General features: G+C 37.8%; 1 protein-coding gene across 1 annotated transcript in view; it reads left to right on the top strand.

Moving 5' to 3' along the window:
• Positions 1-15,467, top strand: part of C5H14orf39 (chromosome 5 C14orf39 homolog) — a 32,097-nt gene extending 16,630 nt beyond the window's left edge. Inside the window, exons 9-17 of the mRNA XM_075753045.1 lie at positions 4,005-4,144; positions 4,592-4,671; positions 6,488-6,573; positions 6,667-6,731; positions 9,885-9,955; positions 11,632-11,789; positions 12,310-12,445; positions 13,977-14,034; positions 15,265-15,467. Of these exons, the coding sequence (XP_075609160.1) occupies positions 4,005-4,144; positions 4,592-4,671; positions 6,488-6,573; positions 6,667-6,731; positions 9,885-9,955; positions 11,632-11,789; positions 12,310-12,445; positions 13,977-14,034; positions 15,265-15,467 (997 nt within the window). The remainder of the gene's footprint in view (positions 1-4,004; positions 4,145-4,591; positions 4,672-6,487; positions 6,574-6,666; positions 6,732-9,884; positions 9,956-11,631; positions 11,790-12,309; positions 12,446-13,976; positions 14,035-15,264) is intronic.
• Positions 15,468-15,719: the final 252 nt, after the last annotated feature.

The following is a 15,719-nucleotide window of genomic DNA, read 5'->3' as shown; positions in this document are numbered from 1 at the left end:
CAGATGATTATTTTTTTGTGGTTTAAGCCCTTACACCTGTTCTACCTTCTTATATAACCTTTTGTAATTGGCAAGACCTCAGAAATGTAGGGAAGCAAGAAATCCACTTTAGTTTAAGACTAAGTTAAAAAAAAATTGGAAGCATTCCCTTTGAATTTTCAAAGAAAGACTTGTATATTCAGTCTGCAGAATGCAAAATGCCATTAAAGACCTATTATAAAAGGCAGAGATCTATGCTCTGTGCATGGAGACGTAAGAAAAACTCAATCAGGCTCCTTATGGAAAGAATTCATAGGGTGCATTGCTAGACCTGCCAGTTGTATGTTTACCTCCCTGTCATGGAGTCTTCAGGTGCTTGTACCTTCACCTGAAATTGTGTTGTGATTGCATACAAGTAGATCTTTTTTTGATGCTCTTACTGAAGGAATAATTCCATGGCTTGCATCATGATTATAAGATGTTGTAAATGTTTTACACTATCCTAACTCACATTGCCTTTTAACCTCCATGTATGCATTTATGTGATATAGCATATGGTATCAGACCATAACCTGTTTATTAATTAATATGTTTTTCCTAGAGTAAATTTTAAAGCTTATTTTTGTCAAAGATAGCCATAACATAAACACTTGTAGAAAATGGCATAAAAATTGTTTTTAAAAATGCCTGTTTGGCATTAGTGTATTAAAAAAAAGTCTTCACTAGAAAGCTTAGAAATATCACATTAAGTAACTACTGATGTAAAAATAGGTGTATTATGAATCTGTGATTATAATCACTGTGGAAAACACATGAACAGAAAATGTGCTAAGATAATGAGTCACATGAATTGAAACCCTTGCAGACTCAAGGCAATGTACAAAAATATAACAGCAGAATATGGGTACCAAAGGCACTGATCTCGTGAGCTGTTCTGCAGTCACTGCAAGGTTACTACCAAGCAAAGAAAGCTTTGTGAAGAAAAAAAAGATGTTTTCACCTTCTGCCACAAAAGAAGAAGAAGAAAAAAGCATTGTACTGTGAATCTCCATGAAATGATGCAGACCAGCGTGAAGAGAAACCAGCAGCATCAAGGGAAAGAACTGAACAGAGCAGTGAAAGCGCTGAGCAGAACAATGTACAAATTAATACCCATGAAATGCTTTAGAGGACTACAAGTCAAGAACCCAACTTGCAAGTTAATGAATAGGTGCTGATATATATGTTCTCCTTCGGGCAGGAGGATGGCAGTGGTAACCATTCTTTTAAAAGACTTGGAATGTTTTAGTTTGAATCACTGCTGGCCAGATAGTCATTGATTAGACTGACTGCAAAACACATATTCCTCTTCTCATAGAGCTGTTTTCTCTGATTAGTGGGCTTTCATAGTTCACCAGTTACGTAGACAAGTGTCATAGTTAAAATTTCCAAATCAAGAGTTCTCATCAGTCACCAAATAGGACTCAACTCTTTTGAAGCCCTGGTCTTGATTTCTCAATTAGAGATTATATTTATTACATAGAAAGGCTGACATCTTGAACTGTGCTTTGGCGTATATCATGTTCATCCTTTCTGCTTTTGTAAAATGTTTGAGAGCACTTTAATTCCATTATTCTGCAATTGTATTTTTTTCCAGTTTGATTTTGTATTAATTCCACCTCTGAATACCTAAAATATCTTACATTCCAAGTGAGAGATTTTTGCTAAAGCTTCTTGTAAAGGATATTCCATGGCAGATTATTGCAATTCTTTCATTATCTTTGCATTACAAGTGATTATCTTTTACTGACCAAAGAAAAAACTTTGTAATATAATTCTTGGAAAAATACTAATGAAAGTGGACTTCTAAATGTAAACATATATGAAGAGTCAACCTTATGCTGACCACAACCTCATAGGCAATTATTAGTTACCAACTATTATGGCAGCAAGTTATTAAAAGTCCTGCTTCCAAAAGGACTTGCTGGCATGTGCCTGATTAGAATACTGAACATGGCATCAGTAGAGAGTCTACTGGTAAATACCAGACTAGCAAGTGTGATTCTTCGTATGTATAATCAAATACACTTGATTCCTATAGTGAAGATAAACTCTTATTAATCTTTGAGCTTCATTATGCTACAAAGAAGAAACTACTGCTAAGGAAATGGGACTTTATTTTGACTTCAGAATATCTATTTTTTTCTCTGCACTTTAGGAAAAAAATGTTATCTATTTTGCAGTATGGATCAAGATAAAAATTTTTTTATCTACTCAGATGTCTACTAACAATGAAGTAGAGAAAGAAGACAAATGATCTTTGTTGTTGTTACTGCAATTTGCACTATTTTGAGCTTCAGTATGCACTTTGATTTTTCTTTCAATGGTTATTAATTATGTCAGAGAAGATACACATGGGTTTTTTTCAATCATGTTTTTGGGGAGGGAAGGAAGCAGGTGTATTGCATATGCATCAAGTTTAACTGCAGGCTCTTTTGGAAGGTTTTGTTACTTGAAAAGTACATATCTTAAGAGGTTCTGAGTCCTGTTTGTAACTCTGCCATCAATACATCCTTCTGAATAGATATGCATTGTAAAAGAATGCTTTATTTCATGGAGAGTGAATTTTTAGAAATGGAGAGTTGTCTGCTAGGCTCTACAGGGAAACTGACTCCAGGAACTTCTAAAAACATCATTTGGCATCCCAAGTTCTGTAAAAAAAGTGATTTATGGCAGTCTAACCCATGACCTCAGCAGCAGCCTTGTTCAATTAATTTTTGAATGATGATTGTGGTAAAATGGCCAAATAAGCCATTTTGAACAAAGTGACCCAGTTTTAGCCAGGGATCTCTGCTTAGCTCTGGTTTTATTTCTCCTTGGGTTTATGCTCTTGGCATCTGAATTTAAAGATAAACCAGCCATATACATATCTAATTTCCTGTAGTACTCATTCTTGACACAGGTAATATCAATAATTACTGTAACTGGAAGAAATACAGATTATGATTTTTTAAATATTTTATTATTCCTGGGTTATTTGGGGTTTTATATTGATGAATTAGGGGATAGATGGTTTATATAGTTTGTTAGGTCTCAGTCCAGCACAGCACTAGGTGTGTATGTAACTTTATAGAACAAAATAGTCCTTTTCCTCTAGTATTCGACTGAGGTGCATTCATGGTTTTATGTGATTGTAGTTGTGCATGTATATTAGTTTAATGTGTTGTTAGGTTCATATATCTTAGCCAGTGCTTCTAGTTTGGTATTTTTTTAGTAGTGTTGCTAATTTTACTCCACACTACCTTATAAAGCACATCCTACATCTTATATTTATTTAAGGAAAATTTCAAGAAGAACCAAAAGACTGACTCAGTTCTTCATTCGTTCTGAATAGCATTTTTTAGTCAGCTATAAACCAGATGTTTTAGCCAGAAGCACAGAGGCGCTAAGCAGGAATGCTGAGAGAAAATAAAATAGAACTCATTATTTTAAAAAATGGTAAATGTTCCTGTGCCAAATGGCCACTTTACCCTGCATTGTTCTGCTAACCTTTGTCTTTCTACACTGTAAAAGGCTATTTACCCTACACAGATAATTACCCCACAAGTGAAAACACTTGCTGCAGTTTACTCTTTTGTGTGTGTATACTGTGAGTATTCCAGACAATCTCAGAGAGAGAAGTGTTTTTAAACGTGAAAATGTGTTTTCAAAACTACAAGAATGAAGTACTTTTATCAAAGTGCAAAACCCCAAACTACTAATACTTTTCTTTGATACTGACAAAAGGTAAGTCAGCAATGTTCTTATGATTGGCCTATTATTACTTTATGTTTTCTACTTTCAGCGATATTCTCTGTCTGATAGTATTTAAAGAAAACTTCAATTTTTATCAAGTGCTGGAGGTACTTGATAAGTAGGTAGAGGTAGAAACATCCCTGGCAGCATGCATCTCCCTTGAAAACTCCCCTTATTTGAAGCAGTTGTATTTTATGATTTCCTTTCTTTTGCAATTGTTAACTTTTTTTTTTTTTTTTTTTTTTTTTTAGGATATTTGAAGAAAGCGAACATCCATCTTTGCTAAATGAGAAACATCAGCTGTATAAACCATTGCATGTCCCATGCATTCCTCGGAAATTAGTCCAGTCTGTACAGAGTATTAGATTCTCAATGCAACGAATAGAAACAGGTGTAGTGTGAGGTTTTTGGATTATTTTTGTGTAAATGAATGGAAAACATGATAGTGAACTGCTCCTGCTGTGATAGTTGGAGCCAGGCTTTCAATGGAAGTTGGGTACTTACCTGTCTTTATGTTCTGAAAATTTTCTGTGTCCAATTCCTCTCTTATCTATGCAGTGAGTAAAGTAACATGACAAGTACACCTGATGCATAGTGTCAGACAAATCTGAAACATGCCTTTATCACTGTTTGCATAAATACAGTAAATATTAACTGAGTATTACTTGCAGTAAATTGATCAATACTTTCATATTTTGTGATGTGAAAATTCATAATTTTCTTTTAGTTCTCTATTAACAGGAAAATTCATAAGCTTTATTCCCAAGTTCAGTTTAACAACGTCTTGCTTTGGATACTTACTCCTATTGACTATATTAAGTAGCATTTATTAATTTAGGGAGAGAAGAAAAAGAAAAGCCTGTGGAACTTTCAGTGGCCACTAGCAGTTCCTCCAGCCTTGCAGAAAATTCGTCACAGGTATGTAGCTCTCCCACTGGTAAAAACATGAGATTATATAATCTGGTTTATGTGGTTGTTTAAATTTAAAATACTTCAAATACACCTAGTGCTATTATATCTTACATAAAACTTGTTAGCATTGGAACTAGGACACTAATCTTGGGAATCTGCTATTTCTTGGTAATCATAATAAAAATCTTTCTTTGGTGCCATTTCTAATTCAACTGAAAATGCGTATGTTCTTACAAAGTGCAACTGGTAGTCCTAGAAAGCATTCTAATGCCGAAGGTGAGGTGGACCATCTATCCAATTAATTTTGTATAATAGCATTTAAAATATAGAATAACCTTTGTAGATTCACTTGGCTGTATGTAGAAATTTTTTTGAATTCTAAAGGAGGAACATAATCTTCTATTAGTGATTAATTGTTGGTCATTTACTCCATAATGAAGGATTTCATAAAGGACTAAATGTGCAGGATCCTATACAGGACCTCCTACACTTAACAACTCAATTCTGAAGTTTAACCAGAAAGAAAAATCTGGGCTGAGAGGAATAAAACCATGAGCAGCATTGCTTTGTACACTTGAGGAGTCCACAGCTAGGTTTTTCCATCTCTCACCCCACAAACACATAGTTCCTATGGTACTTTTTTTGAAAAGGTGAAGTGTATTGCAGCTTAATATCTTAAATTTACAAACACAATAAAACAATCCAGAAACAAGTTGGAGGAACAACTTGCACAGTTATGAAAACCATTAATGAAATCTCATTAAGTGCAAGAACATTCATGGGACCAATTGATTGCTAAAGTATAAAAGAAGTACTTGGATTAGATAAGGCCACAGGAAATAAAATAAATAGTTTGCAAATATGTTTGCTGTGTAGAAGCTTGGGGAAGTTTCTATACCCAATCCTTTCTTTATAAGGGACATGTCACTGGATCTATTTAAAACCAAAGGTTTATAAAAAAAATTGTGAAGTAAAAAAATTAACAGAACTGGTTGTGATTTTCTTGAGAATTTCATGGGAACTGAAGGATGAAGTGAGTGAATCACTAAATAGTTTAGGATAGAGCCTGTGGTAGAAGAAGAAGCCTTCATAAGATAAGACAACATGAAGGGCAATGGCTAGACTGAGTGGAACAAGACCAGAAGAAATTTCAAGAAATTCTGATTTGTGACTGGCTGAGGGAGTTGAACATGATGAGTATGATGGAAGGGCTGTTGCCAGGGTAATCCAGAGATGAGGATGGGAATCTGGGACCTAGTATTGCACTTAGAGAATAGTGGGAAGCAGTAAGTCAAGGTTAAGGGAACTTTAAGAAAGGGTGCTAGCAACAAGGAAAAGAAGATGGAGTGTGAGGAAAAATAAAAAAGATTGGAAGAAAGGATGTTGCTATACTTCAGAAAAGGAGTGCTGTATGCTACAGGAGTTGAATTGCAGACAGATCTGCATAACCGGCCCTTTTGTCCCCCACCCCAAACTGCATTCAATTTGATACATTTTGCAAGTGAAACCCAAACCAGAACTAGTAGCTCCCTGTGAAATAATGTGCTATCTGATGCTGAGGCATAGATTCCTAGTGCCACTCTGCTCTTAAGGAACAAATGCATGCTACATACATACAAGAGTTAGGACTTCTGATCCAATGAAAATCTGTGAGGTGGGAGTATTTCCATGTGTTCTGCAGTTTTTCAATCCACACAGGAGACATATTCACTGATGACATATTCACTCACTTCGGCCTTCTGAGGTGAAGACAGGCCGGAATGATATTGTTGAAGTGATAATTTCATATGCTGCCTCATTTGAATTTTTTGCTATGTTTTAGATGGTTATTGATACTGCAGGGACTAATAATCCACAAATTACCCAAGTTCCATCAATAGCAAGCTTACAAAACCAAATGGAATTCAGGTAACTTTTCTTTAATAAAGTAGTTTTCATTCTTGAGATTAAGGTTTATGGAAATAATCAATATTCAGACAAACAGTAATTTTTGTCTTTTAGACTGGTAATTCCTCCAAAGCAGATGACTTCTAATCAACAGTTTGAGAGTGAAAATGCAGTAATAGGTAAAGTACCACTGTAATTTTTTTTTTTAATAGGATGTGCAGTTACTGTATGCTGGATCACATAATTATAAAAGGGAAAATTCTGAGGTCCAAATTTTCATTCTGATATTAAGTGGGTCACCATTTGTGTTCCTTTTCCACCTTGATTTAGTACAAACTTTGAATATAGCAGACAGGCAGAGTCCTAATTTAAAGAGAGACCGAACTGCTTAGTAATGTGAGATTCATTCTGCATTGACCATTGCTAATGAAAGCAATCTTCCAGCATCTCTTGTAAATCCATGCTCCAGTCTCAGATTACTTGGGTAAAAAGAAATCATCTGAAAATCTGCCCAGAAGGCATGAAAAAATGCAAAGAAAAGGGCTAAAATAAACTCAGTAATTCACGAATCTTGAAGCATCAGATTAACATTATTAAAAATGAAAACTAATTTGAGAAATACATACAGAATGCTTACAGGAACAAAACAGGGTAGTTACAAACACACCTATAGTTTTTTGAAATCACAAGGCACTGAGCTTCAGTTTAAATGTATTTTTTAAATTATACTGCCAATTTAGATGCATGTAAAAAATTATAGGGTTTTTTTTTTTAATAAATAAGATCCTAATTATGTGTCTTGAAACACAGGATCTTAACCCACAGTGCCTTAAAAATTCTATAAGATGCACTTCATCAGTGTCGTGTAGATATGCTTTTTATATTGTTTCCACCCAGTTTCTGTTGACTGGTATTAGCGCTGTCACAGGGCAATAGCTGGATTAGACAAACATAACACTCTCAGGGAACAATAGCTAGGTTTGAAGAACATACCAAACCATATGGCCTCTTCAGGGACCCGCTTGATAGAGTACCATGAGACAAAGCCCTGGAGGGAAGAGGGGCCCAAGAAAGCCGGTTAGTATTCAAGGATTACCTCCTCCAAGCTCAGGAGTGAGGCAGCCCAGCAAAGAGGAAGTCAGGCAAAAATGCCAGGAGGCCTGCATGGATGAACACGTACCTCCTGGACAAATTCAAATGCAAAAAGGAAGCCTACAGAGGATGGAAGCAAGGGCAGATAGCCTGAGAGGAATACAGAGAAATTGTCCAAGCAGCCAGGGATCAGGTTAGGAAAGCTAAAACCCTGACAGAATTATATCTGGCCAGGGACATCAAAGGCAACAGGAAAAGCTTCTATAGGTATGACAGTGATAAAAGGAAGACTAGGGAAAATGTGGACCCTCTCCAGAAGGAAACGAGAGACCTGGTTACCCGACATAAGGGGAAGGTTTTTGCCTCAGTCTTCCCTGGCAAGTGCTCTAATCACAGCGCCCAAGTCACAGAAGGCAAAGGTAGGGACTGGGAGAATGAAGAACTGCCCACTGTAGGAAAAGATCAAGTCTGAGACCGTCTGAGGAACCTGAAGGTGCACAAGTCCATGGGACCTGATGAGATGCATCTGTGGGTCCTGGGGGAACTGGCAGATGAAGTTCCTAAGCCACTATCCATCATATTTGAGAAGTTGTGGCAGTCTGGTAAAATTCCCACTGACTGGAAAAGGGGAAACATTTTAAAAAGGGAAAAAAAGAAAACCCACGGACAGTCTCACCTCTGGTCCTTGCAAGATCATGAAGCAGATCCTCCTGGAAACTATGCTCAGGCACATGTAAAATAAGGAGGCGATTGGTGACAATCAACATGGCTTTACTAAGGGTAAATTGTGCCTGACAAATTTGGTGTGGCCTTCTATGATATGGTTACAGCATTGGTGGATAAGGGAAGAGCAACTGATGTCATCTACCTGGATTTGGCAAAGCATTTGACACTGTCTTGCACAACATCCTTGCCTCTGAATTGGAGAGGCATGGATTTAACGGATGGATCACTTGGTGGATAAGGAATTGGCTGGACGGTCACACTCAAAGAGTTGTAGTCAATGGCTCGATGTCCAAGGGGACAACAGTGATTGAGTGTCGTTCCTCAGGGGTCGGTCTTGGGACTGGTGCTCTTTAACATCTTTGTTGGCGACATGGACAGTGGGATGGAGTGCACCCTCAGCAAGTTTGCCGACGTCACCACGCTGTGTGGTGTGATCGACATGCTGGAGGGAAGGGATGCCATCCACAGGACCTTGCCAGGCTTGAGAACTGCATGAAGTTCAACAAGGCCAAGTGCAAGGTCCTGCACGTGGGTCAGCGTAATCCCAAGCACAACTACAGGCTGGGCAGAGAATGGATTGAGAGTAGCTCCGAGGAGAAGGACTTGAGGGTGTTGGTTGATGAGAAACTCAACGTGAGCTGGCAACGTGTGCTTGCAGCCCAGAAAGCCAACCGTATCCTGGGCTGCATCAAAAGCAGTGTGACCAGCAGGTCAAGGGAGGTGATTCTGCCCCTCTGCTCTGCACTGGTGAGACCCCAGTGGGAGTATTACGTACAGCTCTGGAGTCCCCAGCACAAGACAGACATGGACCTGCTGGAGCGAGTCCAGAGGAGGCCACAAAGATAATCCAAGGGCTTGGAAGACAGCTGAGAGAGTGAAGACAGGCTGAGAGAGTTGGGATTGTTCAGCCTGGGGAAGAGAAGGCTCTAGGGAGACGTTATAGCAGCCTTCCAGTACCTGAAGGAGCCTACAAGAAAGCTAGAGAGGGACTGTTTACAAGGGCGTGGAGTGATAGGACAAGGGGGAATGGCTTTAAGCTGAAGGAGGGGAGATTTAGATTAGATGTTAGGAAGAAATTCTTTACTGTAAGGGTGGTGAGGCACTGGAAGAGGTTGCCCGGAGAGGTTGTGGATGCCCCATCCCTGGAAGTGTTCAAGGCCAGGTTGGATGAGTCTTTGGGCAACGTGGTCTAGTGCAGGGTGTCCCTGCCCCTGGCAGGGGGGTTGGAACTAGATGTGCTTTAAGGTCCCTTCCAACCCAAACAGTTCTGTGATTCTATGATATGAAGCAGCCTAAGCGTTGCTTTAACGACGGCAAGTAAATGGCAGAACGATAGGTGACTATGGACATAGCCACAAAGTGGGTTATTATGAAAACTACAGTCAGAATCCTTCCTTACTAACAGCAGTGCCAGGCTAGTAAACCTTTCTCAAGGATTCTTTCCCACAACGTAATTTTTATTTATCCATTTAAAATGCTGTTATAATACAAGCAATGCTGTCTTTTTTGTATAGCAAACCAAGAGACCAAATGTGGTGATAAAGAAGTAGAAGATGAGCCAAAGGATTCTTCGTATATACCTCAGGTAAGCAAAGTGTTTCTGATGTTGTAATTACTTTATTTATAGTAGTCATAGTATCTTGAACATATTTGAAACTATTGGCAAGAGGTCTCAGAAATTGACAAAGTGACTCATTGTAAGGCACCCAACAGGTGAGAAGCCAATCAATGCCATCTGATTACTAAAATAGTGATCATTGCTCTTGGTCATGTCAGTGTTCTGTGGGTTTTTATGCTACTTTAACAACAGGATATTTAGGATGACTATCATATGCACATCATAGTTTTTGAATAAATTGGTGCATATAATTTTCATTAGTGTGAGCTGAAGAAACATTTAAAAAAAAAAAGTTTGCATCTGAAACTCATTTCTCCCACGAAACTATAGTAAATAAGCTCTGTGCTGGCTACAGTCTGTATGGCTCCATTGGTACTGCTTTTACTAGCTGTGCCTGAATGTGAGATCAAGCTCACCATGCCATAATATTCAAGCCAGGTGTGTGGACAGCTTACACATATAGGTGATATCAAGATGTGGTTTAACACCGGCCAGCAGCTAAGCACCACACAGCCACTTGCTCACTCCCCCCCCACAGTGGGATGGGGAAGCGAATCAGAAGGGTAAAAGTGCAAAAACTTATGGGTTGAGATAAAGACAATTTAATAGGTATAGCAAAAGCTGTGCACACTAGCAAAACAAGATAAGGAATTCATTCACTATGTCCCATCTATAGGCAGTCATTTGACCATTTCCAGGAATTTAGGGCTTCATCACATGTAATGGTTACTTGGGAAGACAGATGCCATAACTCCAAGCATCCCCTCCTCCCTCCTTCTTTCCTGCAGCTTTTATTGCTGAGCATGCCATCATGTGGTACGGAATATCCATTTGGTCAGTTGGGGTCAGCTGTCCTGGCTGTGTCCCCTCCCAACTTTTTGTGCACCTCCAGTCTGCTCACTGATAAGGTGGTGTGAGAAGCAGAAAAGGCCTTGACTGTATGTAAGCGCTGCTCAGCAGTACCTAAAATATGTCTGTGTTATCACACTGTTTTCATCACAAATCCAAAACGTAGCTCCATACAAGCTACGAACTCTCAGCCAAAACCAGTACACAATATCAAGTTTGAGACTCTCCTCATCTTCTGGTTGGCTCACCACAGGCTGATGCCTGCAGGCAGCTGGTGCAGAAGAATGTCTGTAAACCAATATTGTGTCTGGTGGAAACTGCTCCACAGAATCCAAGTGTACATTCTCATTTAACATTTTCTGAGCAAGAGGAAGTACCTCAGTCAACTGAAATATATTCTGATGGTGATTTTGCATTATTTCACTAGAGAGTACCAAGAGGATTCCAGTGTGACTTTAAGCATTATGCTAAGACATACTTTAGAGTGAAATAGTTCTTTTATTCAAAATCAGTGTTTTCAGTCAGTTCACAAGTTTATTTTTTGAATGAAAGTTTTCATATAGAGTTTCATTCACAAGATGTCCATTGTAAATTAGATAAATTAAGATTACAGTTTTAAGTATGGTGAATATGTCACTGTGAGCATTTTATTAAAAAAATTTCATTTTTCATGACAATAAAAATAACTAACTAACCCTAAAACATGTAATGAATATATTTATAGGTAAATGGACTAACAATATTTTTGGAAATGTTATATGCCATAAACATTATTGTATATCTCTTTTTAATAGGACATACAAACATGTTTTAAGTCAAATGAAGATAATCCTGGCACAGCAGAAGAAAGTGCAGAACATTTTCTAAGAGCACATGAAGCACCTGAGTTTGTAGCAACACCTGACTCAAAGGGGAAGAAAAGCCAGTTCTCTAAAACACCGCCATTTGACTTGTATGATTTCAACTTTTATTTTGATTTTGAGCAAAGTTCTATTGATGTTAATTGTATAAGCATTTCTGCTGTTTTTGAAAGGTACTGTAGAAACACTTCTCTAGAAAGCTCTACTTGAAATATTAATTTTTTTTTCTGAGTTACGCTAGGTAATTTATTAGATTTTCTTCTTACAAGTATCATTTCCACTTGAAGGTATTTTGAATGAGGGGTCTCTGCTTAGAAATATGAGAGACACAGGGTCTTTGTAGCCCCTTTGCTAAAATTGTATTTTCTTTTAGTAATATTTGTTACACAAATTTCTATCTTTAAACAGGGGGGTTTTGTTTGTTTGTTTGTTTGTTTGTTTTTTGTAAAAAGGTAGGTCATTGGTAGGACCACGACCTCACTTTGCTTTAAAGAGTTGTGTTACCTGTTCTGTGTTGCAAGAAGTAATTGTTGATGGAAGCTATGGGAATCTAAAAAAATGACAAAACTTTTAAAAAATATTAATGTTGTTTCTTCCTTTCTGGCTTTACAGCATTCACAATTTAGGTTGTGAAGAAGGGACATCAAAATCTCCCAGTTTCTTTTCTCTCATGAACTTCTCCCAGAAGTCACCTGGCTTTAATTTATTTGATTCTTCTGTGTTTGGGGCAGAAAATTCATCTGACGAGGTAAAAATGAGTACTTGAGAATATTAAATTGCCACAAAGCAAAATATGCTAAGAAAATAGCATTGACAGTGAATGAGGTTTTTCAGACTAGTTATCTTTGTAGCAAATAATTTTTTTATTAGCTTGCTTAATTTTACATTTGATATCCTTTGAAAATGCTTGTCTCCTTTCCTGGTGATCCCACTGTGATGACTTCTGACCAAGTATGAAACTTTCCCATATGGGCAAGATTGAATCTTGTGCAAATATACAGATTGCTAGATTCACAAAAAGGCTTCTGGTTCAGTGTTGCAATGTAAAACTTAAGGTACCCTAGCAGAATTCACAACTCACCTGCCTATCCTGTGTGGTTTCAACTTGCTGAAGTGGGGAATCGAGTATTTAACATGTTTTTCTCCCTCCATTTTTCACAAAATGCAGAACACTGAGAAAAGGAAGAAAAGATTATATATTAGGAATATTGAACAGCAAATATGGACTAGCTATACTTAAATGGAGGAGATAGGTAGGAAACTAATTGGAACAGGGAGTGGAATCCAAGTCTTCATTTTCCTTTGCAGATTTCCTTACTACAGTGCTCTAGAGTAATTTTTACTCTTCTGGGCTAATAGATAGATAATTGGCTGTTCAGGATAGATGTGTGTCAGTGCATAGAGCAGTGGTTAGGTATCACTCCCTGGCAATTTAGATTCAAACCACATTACGCAAACAAGAGATTTGAACCTGGGTATCTCCTATTTCAGTGGCTATGCTCAGTCTTGAGGTTACTAGATAAAAGCTGAAGGAGGGAAGAGGAAAACACCGTTTTATTTTGTATTTGGCAAGATACATGCTGTTGCTATCTCCTAGCATCAGCTGCCTGTAGGGGAAAATAGACTGGTGAGCAGTTTGTGAATTGTTTAGGAATGAAGTAGGTAGGTATTAAGGTACCTAGTGCTGTTAGAACCTATGTTATTTTGTGCCTGCTGAGTGGCAGAAACCAAGAATTTACCAGCCTCTAGGAGCCATGTGGGATTCTGTGAAGTTAGATGGGAGTTTTGAAGGTCTTAATTTGGACTTAAGTATCTATTATAAATCTAGCCTAAGAACTCTTCTCAAGAGTGACAAGTGGTTATTCTGCTACTCCTTCTGGCAATATCAGGTTCAACTCAGTAGGCAGTAATTATGTTGTAGCTTGGAGGTTTTCTAAATCGTCACAGAATGAAATAATTTTGAATCTTTTCAGTTTAAAAAACAGCAGGAAGTTAGATCAGATTTTGGTCTGTTCTAAATCTGATGTTTTTTCCCCGAAGAAAGGAGGCAGTGTATTTGCAGATGTAAGCAAATATCATGAAACCTATCTCGTCAAAGAGTTTACCTTGCAACTTTAGGGACTGATACATAGATTTAAATGCAGATTTTGTGAAAGCTGCTAACATTCACTGGGATAGTGTCTTTCTCACCAAAAGCAAGTGAACTAATTATGTATCAGCATTAGAGCTCATCTTTTCTCTTTCTCATTTTTTACATAAAATGACTGTTTACATTTCAGACAGATGAAAGTTATTCTGTAGGAAACATGAACACTCTGTCCCCACACAAAGATATTGGTAAGTGTGAAACTCGGATGTGCTTGTGTATAACATCTTGTTATTCTTGTGCTTCTATGACTTGTGCTTCTATGACTGACAAGCTCATGATCCTGCTTAACAGGGCACCTTTGGTTGTCCAAAAGGATGTTCAGTTGTGATATTGTAGTTCAGTGGTTTATTCTGTTCATTTGTGTTTTGGCTATCTTAAACCTTCCCTTCCGTTTTTGACTTCAAATGTATAAGATGTCATAAAAAAGAGGTATAAGAAAGAAATAGGGATAGTGTTTGTGGGTTTGAATGAAATTGAGTGGAGCTGCAATGGCGAAGAAAAATTTAAGTGTCAAAGCTTTTTCATTGATAAAAAGATCAGTTCTTGTAGCGTAAAAAACTATAGCATTTGGTAAATACTACTTTTTAACCTAAGGCTACCAGCTTAGTGTTGGAAAGAGTACATCTGTTGGGTTTTTTCCTCCCTCAACTAAAAGGAAAATAAAGTTTCTATTGGGTTAAAGACTCCCTTCCCTCCAGTATACTGACCACACCACACAGCGTGGTGATGTCGGCAAACTTGCTGAGGGTGCACTCCATCCCACTGTCCATGTCACTGATAAGGACGTTAAACAGCACCGGTCCCAATACCGACCCCTGAGGAACACCACTCCTCACTGATCTCCACTTGGACGTTCAGCCGTTGACCACGACTCTTCGAGTGCGACCATCCAGCCAATTCCTTATCCACTGAGTGGTCCATCCATCAAATCCATGTCTCTCCAATTTAGAGGGTACTTGAATGATTTAGAAGAACACGACAACCTCGTCTCCTGTTTCCTTCTGGAGAGAGGCCACATTTTCCGTAGTTTTCCTTTTATCACTGACGTACCTATAGAAGCTTTTCTTGTTGCCCTTGATATCCCTGGCCAGATTTAATTCTATCAGGGCTTTAGTTTTCCTGATATTGGTTTACAAAGACCTCTGTGGCTTAGTATTCAAAATATTTCACCCAGTATATTATGCAGAAGTGTTTTGTTGTTCTAAATCATTCAAGTACTTCAGATTTCATTCCATGTAGATTTTAATAATGCCCTCCTTGAAGTACCATTTCTAGTGCAGAAATAAATACACGAATGTTGGCTGATACTCAGCAGGATGTTGAGAGTGCTGTATTATTAAAGAAACATATTATGCTGAATGCATCATTATTTCAGTAAAATTTAATCTAATAATAAATAGAATCTGTACTCTATATAGGAAGCTTGTTTGGGAAATCAGAAGGTGAGGAAGCATTTGCCTTTCCCTTCCCCTCGGAATCGACTTCTCATGCATTTGGAGATGGAAAAGATGACTTTAGTTTTCCATTTGCATTTGGACAGGATCAGAGATCATCACAGTCTCCTTCTGTGAAAGGTTTTCATTCTTCCTTACAAAATACAAAGCCATTTACATTCTTTTGAATACCTTTGACTTCCTCTTAAATTCTTTTCCTACTTAGCCTTGACAAATGTTTTCAGTTTCTTAAGTTAAAGTACAAAGCATTTTATCTTCTCCTTTCATTTCATGTAAGAATACATTATTGCAATTGCTGCAAGAGAATGTGCATGTTCATCAAGCACACATGCTTTGAGATGTAGCTTTTATTTTTCTTATTTATTTTCTAAATATGTTGTTTTCATAAAAAATTATGATACGCTCTCGCTAAATTGGCA

Source organism: Balearica regulorum, chromosome 5 (assembly GCF_011004875.1).
Source record: "Balearica regulorum gibbericeps isolate bBalReg1 chromosome 5, bBalReg1.pri, whole genome shotgun sequence".
NCBI classification, from domain to species: domain Eukaryota; kingdom Metazoa; phylum Chordata; class Aves; order Gruiformes; family Gruidae; genus Balearica; species Balearica regulorum.
This window is presented reverse-complemented; position numbering and strand designations above follow the sequence as displayed.